The sequence below is a fragment of the Rhinoraja longicauda genome, chromosome 28 (genome assembly GCF_053455715.1).
Source record: "Rhinoraja longicauda isolate Sanriku21f chromosome 28, sRhiLon1.1, whole genome shotgun sequence".
In the NCBI taxonomy this organism is placed as follows: Eukaryota; Metazoa; Chordata; class Chondrichthyes; order Rajiformes; family Arhynchobatidae; genus Rhinoraja; species Rhinoraja longicauda.
This window is the reverse complement of record NC_135980.1, coordinates 32,796,756-32,804,813: the sequence shown is the minus strand read 5'-3', so window position 1 is coordinate 32,804,813 and position 8,058 is coordinate 32,796,756. Positions and strand designations below refer to the sequence as shown.

Here is an 8,058-nt window from a genome sequence, read left to right as displayed (position 1 = left end):
ATATTTCCCTTTTACCTTCCCACCCCATCTCGCTCTGGCTTTACATTTCACAGCTCTTGTCCTTGTCCGACATGTTTCATCACTTTCACCTTCAGCCTTTGTCACTTACTCCACCCATCTGCCCAACACCCATTCACCTGTCAGGCAGTGCCCCACCCCCACCTCATTTCCAGCTTTCTCCCGTATTCCAGTCTGGAGGCTCCTTACTGAATAAGTCATCTGTCCATTTCTTCAGAGGTTGACAAACCCCCAAGTTCCTCCAGCACCTATTTACTTGAATCGAGAGTTATTTACTCGTGATTCAAGCTTGTGGTGGCATGGTGGCGCAGCTGTAGATTTGCTGCTTTCCATCATAATCATACTTTATTAGCCAAGTATGTTTTGCAACATACGAGGAATTTCAGTTGACTTAGTCACACCAATAAAAAGCAACAGAACACACAAAATACATTTTAACATGAACATCCACCACAGTGACTCCTCCACATTCCTCACTGTGATAGAAGTTTTTTAAAAAACGTCACTTCCCTTCTTTGTCCTCCCACGGTCGGGGGCCTCGAGCCACCCGTTGAAAGGGCGATCTTGGCTCCCACAGCTAGCAAACGTGCCCTCCGCATCGGGGCGATCAAGCTCCCCGCGCCGGGCGATCGGACCACGGGTCGGTGCCACTCGAACCTTCCTCGTTCTTTGAAGCTTCCCGACATCGGTCTCTACACGAGACTGCGAGCTCCTCGATGTTGAAGTCCGCAGGCCGAGGTTGGAGCGTCGATCCCCGGCAAGGGATCGGAGGCTGTGATGGTCAGTCCATGTCCCCGCTGTGGGTCTCAAGGTCAGTCTCGAGCAATGCCGCCAGCTCCATGATACTAGGCCGCAGAGCGACTGGAGATACGATCTGGAAAACAAGGTAACATATTGAAATAAGTTTCCACTGACCCCCTCCACCCCCCACATAAAACAATGAGAACATTAACACATACTTTAAAATACATGGGGCGCTACATGAGACACAACATTTGGTACGACTCCAGCACTGAATCCTACAGGTTAGCAGAATACATTGACTTGATCAACTGGCTCAGCAACACCCCAGCTAAACCAAACACCTCACACAAAGTGTGTTCTGTGACTGCCACCTGCTGGTGTATACCATGGGCATCAAAGCCTGTACACCAACAGGAGCATCCAGGGCGTTCAAAATATGTAGTGAAAACACACCCATAACACAGACACTATTTTAATTAAAACAACCTTTGAATTAAACCATCTACAAACCGTAATAACAAAGATGGGAAAGAAGTTTGCCCAAGGACATGTCGATATTGGCAAATTAGGAAGAGACTGGCTAACACTAGCAGATATTTCTAGCACCACATGACTCAGTCTTTGGAGCCACTGGGTGGAAACTAACTGGAATTGGTCAATCCTTCGGGGGAAGAGGGGCGAGGAAATTGTGGCAATGCAGATGTATCCAAATCTGAGATTTAAACCGACTACAAAAACAGTCCTTGGAAGGGCAGGATTAATAACGTAGCGAGACACAATATTAAACTCTACTTTCACTAACAGGGCCAACTACAATTACTTTAACCGAGGAACATGGCTACCTCTAAACACAAAGTGCTGGAGGCATTCAACAGTTCAGGCACAATCTGCCTGACCGCAAGTGGAATGGACAGATGACACGTCAGATCAGAAACTTCACTCAGACTGATGAAAGAGAGTGAAAAGAGGCAGAGGCACGCAGGACAAAGCCAGCAAGTAAATGGGTGGATAGGTGCGAGGGGTGATGAGCATACGGATGGAATCAGTGCCAAAGGCTCAAGGTGAAAGGGACAAAATGCCAAATAAGGAGAGCACTGAACGTACATCGGAAAGGAAAGGACCAGGGTTAGCGAGATTAATGAGGTTAGTGAGGAATGTGCACACCAGGGTGGGGAGTGAAGGGAAAGTGGGGCTTTCCCTCGTCAGTACGCTCATCTCCCATCTTCTTGTCCCATATTTCCCTTTTACCTTCCCACCCCATCTCGCTCTGGCTTTACATTTCACAGCTCTTGTCCTTGTCCGACATGTTTCATCACTTTCACCTTCAGCCTTTGTCACTTACTCCACCCATCTGCCCAACACCCATTCACCTGTATCCACCCATCACCTGTCAGGCAGTGCCCCACCCCCACCTCATTTCCAGCTTTCTCCCGTATTCCAGTCTGGAGGCTCCTTACTGAATAAGTCATCTGTCCATTTCTTCAGAGGTTGCCAAACCCCCAAGTTCCTCCAGCACCTATTTACTTGAATCGAGAGTTATTTACTCGTGATTCAAGCTTGTGGTGGCATGGTGGCGCAGCTGTAGATTTGCTGCTTTCCATCATAATCATACTTTATTAGCCAAGTATGTTTTGCAACATACGAGGAATTTCAGTTGACTTAGTCACACCAATAAAAAGCAACAGAACACACAAAATACATTTTAACATGAACATCCACCACAGTGGCTACTCCACATTCCTCACTGTGATAGAAGTTTTAAAAAAAGTCACTTCCCTTCTTTGTCCTCCCACGGTCGGGGGCCTCGAGCCACCCGTTGAAAGGGCGATCTTGGCTCCCACAGCTAGCAAACGTGCCCTCCGCATCGGGGCGATCAAGCTCCCCGCGCCGGGCGATCGGACCACGGGTCGGTGCCACTCGAACCTTCCTCGTTCTTTGAAGCTTCCCGACATCGGTCTCTACACGAGACTGCGAGCTCCTCGATGTTGAAGTCCGCAGGCCGAGGTTGGAGCGTCGATTCCCGGCAAGGGATCGGAGGCTGTGATGGTCAGTCCATGTCCCCGCTGTGGGTCTCAAGGTCAGTCTCGAGCAATGCCGCCAGCTCCATGATACTAGGCCGCAGAGCGACTGGAGATACGATCTGGAAAACAAGGTAACATATTGAAATAAGTTTCCACTGACCCCCTCCACCCCCCACATAAAACAATGAGAACATTAACACATACTTTAACAATCATGGGGCGCTACATGAGACACAACATTTGGTATGATTCCAGCAGTGAATCCTACAGGTTAGCAGAATACATTGACATGATCAACTGGCTCAGCAACACCCCAGCTAAACCAAACAGCTCACACAAAGTGTGTTCTGTGACTGTGCCACCTGCTGGTGTACACCATGGGCATCAAAGCCTGTACACCAACAGGAGCATCCAGGGCGTTCAGAATGTGTAGTGAAAACACACCCATGACACAGACACTATTTTAATTAAAACAACCTTTGAATTAAACCATCTACAAACCGTAATAACAATGATGGGGAAGAGGTTTGCCCCAGGACATGCCGATATTGGCAAATTGGTAGGAGACTGTCTAACACTAGCAGATATTTCTTGCAGCACATGGCCCAGTCGTGAGACACTGGGTGGAAACTAATCGGAATGCTCCAGGGGAAGAGGAGCTAGGAAATTGTGGCAATGGAGATGTACCCAAATCTGAGATTTAAACCAACTACAAAAACTACAGTACTTGGAAGGGCAGGATTAATAACGTAGCGAGACTTAGCTACAATATTAAACTCTACTTTCCCCGTAACAGGGGCCAAATACAATTACTTTAACCGAGGAACATGGCTATGTCTAAAGACAAAGTGCTGGAGGCATTCAGCAGTTCAGGCACAATCTGCCTGACCGCAAGTGGAACGGACAGATGACACCTCAGATCAGGAACTTCTCGCAGACTGATGAAAGAAAGTGAAAAGAGGCAGAGGCACGCAGGACAAAGCCAGCAAATAAATAGGTGGATAGGTGTGAGGGGTGATGAGCATACGGATGGAGTCAGTGCCAAAGGCTCAAGGTGAAAGGGACAAAATGCCAAATAAGGAGAGCACTGAGCGGAAAGGAAAGGACCAGGGTTAGCGAGATTAATGAGGTTAGTGAGGAATGTGCACACCAGGGTGGGAAGTGACGGGGAAGCGGAACTTTCCCTCGTCAGTACGCTCATCTCCCAACTCCTTGTCCCATATTTCCCTTTTACCTTCCCACCCCACCTCTCTCTGGCTTTAGATTTCACAGCACTTGTCCTTGTCCGACATGTTTTATCACTTACACCTTCAGCCTTTGTCACTTACTCCACCCATCTGCCCATCACCCACTTACCTGTATCCACCCATCACCTGTCAGGCAGTGCCCCACCCCCACCTCATTTCCAGCTTTCTCCCCTATTCCAGTCTGAAGGCTCCTTACTGAATAAGTCATCTGTCCATTTCTTCAGAGCTTGCCAAACCCCTAAGTTCCTCCAGCACCTATTTACTTATCTACTTATTTACTTGAATCGAGTTATTTACTCACGATTCAAGCAGGGGTGGCATGGTGGCGCAGCTGTAGAGTTGCTGCCTTATATCATAATTATACTTTATTAGCCAAGTGTATTTTGCAACATATGAGGAATTTCAGTTGACTTAGTCACACCAATAAAAAGCAACAGAACACACAAAATACATTTTAACATGAACATCCACCACAGTGGCTACTCCACATTCCTCACCGTGATAAAAGTTTTAAAAAAGTCACTCTTCACTTCTTTGTCCTCTCACGGTCGGGGTCCTCGAGCATTCTGTTGACGGGGCGATCTTGGCTCCCATAGCTGGCTGTCAGGCACTCCGCATCGGGGCGATAAAGCTCCCCGCGCCGGGCGATCGGACCTTGGGTCGGTGCTACTCGAACCTTTCTCGTTCTTTGGAGCTTCCCGACATCGGTCTCTACCCGAGACTGCGAGCTCCTCGATGTTGAAGTCTGCAGGCCGAGGTTGGAGCACCGATCCCTGGCATGGGATCGCAGGCGGTGGGTCTCAAAGTCAGTCTCGAGCAAGGCCGCCATCTCCATGTTAGGCCGCAGAGCGACTGGAGATACGATCTGGAAAACAAGGTAAGATATTGAAAAAAGTTTCCCCACATAAAACAAACCAGAGAATATTAACACATACTTATAAAACGCACGAGGCGCAACACGAGACACGACACAAGGCGCATTGGGTGTGACTACAGCAGTGAATTCTACAGGTTAGCAGAATACATTGATTTGATCAACTGGCACAGCAACACCCCAGCTAAACCAAACACTTCACACAAATAATGTTCTGTGACTGTGCCACATGCCGGTATATAACATGGGCATTAAAGCCTGTACACCAACAGGAGCATCCAGGGTGTTCAGAATATATGGTGAAAACACACCCATGACACAGACACTACTTTAAATGAAAACATCCTTTGAATTAAACCATCTACAAACCATAATAACAATGATGGGGAAGAAGTTTGCCCCAGGACATGCCGACATTGGCAAATTGGGAAGAGACTGTCTGACACCAGCAGAAATTTATAGCACCACATGACCCAGTCTTTGGAGACACTGGTGTGGAAACTAACAGGAATTGGTCAATCCAGCAGAGGCTCGTAAATTCTGGCAATGTAGATGTATCCAAATCTGAGATTTAAACCAACAGCAAAAACTACAGTACTTTGAAGGGCAGGATTAATAACGTAGTGAGACTTAGCCACAATATTAAACTCTACTTTCCCTATAACAGGGACCAACTACAATTAATTTAACCAGGGAACATGGCTATGTCTAAAGACAAAGTGCTGGAGGCATTCAGCAGTTCAGACACAATCTGCTTGACCGCAAGTGGAACGGACAGATGACACCTCAGACCAGGAACTTCCCTCAGACTGATGACAGAGAGTGAAAAGAGGCAGAGGCACGCAGGACAAAACCAGCAAGTAAATGGGTGGATAGGTGTGAGGGGTGATGAGCATACGGATGGAGTCAGTGCCAAAGGCTCAAGGTGAAAGGGACAAAATGCCAAATAAGGAGAGCACTGAGCGTACATCAGAAAGGAAAGGATCAGTGTTAGCAAGGTTAATGAGGTTAGTGAGGAATGTACACACTAGGGTGGGGAGTGAAGGGGAAGGGGGGGCATTCCCTCGTCAGTACGCTCATCTCCCATCCCCTTGTCCCATATTTCCCTTTTACCTTCCCACCCCACCTCCCTCTGGCTTTACATTTCTCAGCTCTTGTCCTTGTTTTATCATTTTCACCTTCAGCCTTTGTCACTTATTCCACCTATCTGCCCATCACCCACTCACCTGTATCCACTCGTCACCTATCAGGCAATGCCCCATCCCCACCTCATTTCCAGCTTTCTCCCGTATTCCAGTCTGAAGGCTTCTGACCCGATAAGTCATGTCCATTTATTCAGAGGCTGCCGAACCCCCCCCCCCCCCCCACCACCCAAGTTCCTCCAGTACGTATTTACTTATCTACTTATTTACTTGCAAGCATGGGGTGGCATGGCATGGTGGCGCTGCTGTAGAGTTGCTGCTTTCCATCATAATCATACTTTATTAGCAATGTGCTGCATACGAGGGACTTCATTTGTCTTACAGTCACACCAATAAAAAGCAACAGGTCACACAAATACTTTTTAACATAAACATCCACCCAGTGACTCCTCCACATTCCTCACTGATGGAAGTAAAACAAGCTTCAATCCCTTCCCTTCTTTGTCCTCTCATGGTCGGGGGCCTCGAGCCTTCCGTCGACAGGGCGATTATGTTTCCCAAAGCCGGCGGACGGGCCCTCCGCATCGGGGCGATCAATTTCCCCGCACCGGGCGATCGGACCTCGGGTGGCTGCTAGTCAGACCTTCCTCGTTCTTTGGAGTTTCCCAACATCAGTCTCTACCCGAGGCTTCGAGCTCCTCGATGTCAACAGGCCAAAGATGGAGCATCGATCCCCGGCGAGGGATCGCAGGCTGCGATGGTCAGTCTCTCGAGCAAGGCCGCCAGCTCCATGATGTTAGGCCGCAGAGCAACAGGAGATACGATCTGGAAAACAAGGCAAGATATTGAAAAAAGTTTCCCCTCATAAAACAAACCAGAGAATATTAACACATACTTTTACAACACGAAGCGCAACACGAGGTGCATTGGGAGTGACTACAGTAGTGAATCCTACAGGTTAGCAGAATACATTGACTTGATCAACTGGGTCAACAACACCCCAGCTAAACCAAACACTTCACACAAACAGTGTTCTGTGACTGTGCCACCTGCTGGTGTTTACCATGGGCATCAAAGCCTGTACACCAACAGGAGCATCCAGGGTGTTCAGAATATCTGGTGAAAACACAGCCATGACAAAGACACTACTTTAAATGAAAACATCCTTTGAAGTAAACCATGTACAAACTATAATAACAATGATGGGGAAGAAGTTTTCCCCAGGACATGCCGACATTGGCAAATTGGGAAGAGACTGTCTAATCCTCGCAGATATTTCTAGCACCATATGACCCAGTCTTTGGAGACACTGGGTGGAAACTAATGGGAATTGGTCAATCCTTTGGGGGAAGAGGGGCGAGGAAATTCTGGCAATGCAGATGAATCCAAATCTGGGATTTAAAACAACTGCAAAAACTACAGTACTTGAAAGGGCAGGATTAATAACGTAGTGAGACTTAGCCACAATGTTAAAATCTACTTTCCCCGTAACAGGGGCCAACTACAATTAATTTAACCAGGGAACATGGCTATGTCTAAAGACAAAGTGCTGGAGGCATTCAGCAGTTCAGGCACAATCTGCTTGACCGCAAGTGGAATGGACAGATGACGTCAGATCAGGAACTTCCCTCAGACTGATGAAAGAGAGCGAAAAGAGGCAGAGGCACGCAGGACAAAGCCAGCAAGTAAATGGGTGGATAGGTGTGAGGGGTGATGAGCATACGGATGGAGTCAGTGCCAAAGGCTCAAGGTGAAAGGGGCAAAATGCCAAATATGGAGAGCACTGAGCGTATATCAGAAAGGAAAGGACCAGGGTTAGTGAGGTTAGTGAAGTGGTGGGGAATGTGCACACCAGGGTGGGGAGTGAAGGGGAAGAGGGGCTTTCCCTCGTCAGTACGCTCATTTCCCACCCCACCTCCCTCTGGCTCTACATTTCACAGCTCTTGACCTTATCCGACATGTTTTATCACTTTCACCTTCAACCTTTGTCACTTACTCCACCCATCTGCCCA

At 47.9% G+C, this 8,058-nt stretch overlaps 1 protein-coding gene across 2 annotated transcripts; it reads right to left on the bottom strand.

Moving 5' to 3' along the window:
* Window positions 1–330: 330 nt before the first annotated feature.
* On the bottom strand, window positions 331–6,801 carry LOC144607144 (uncharacterized). 2 transcript variants are annotated; one of them, XM_078423770.1, is made up of 3 exons: window positions 6,317–6,801; window positions 4,561–4,895; window positions 331–2,902 (listed from the first exon to the last, which is right to left on the bottom strand). In XM_078423770.1, the coding sequence occupies exons 1-3, from the start codon at window positions 6,380–6,382 to the stop codon at window positions 2,521–2,523; spliced, it is 783 nt and encodes a 260-aa protein (XP_078279896.1). In that variant the 5' UTR covers window positions 6,383–6,801; the 3' UTR covers window positions 331–2,520. The 2 variants fall into 2 exon arrangements, with proteins under 2 accessions (XP_078279896.1, XP_078279897.1); XM_078423771.1 differs by having other exon boundaries at window positions 6,466–6,801.
* Between the last annotated feature and the right edge of the window lie 1,257 nt (window positions 6,802–8,058).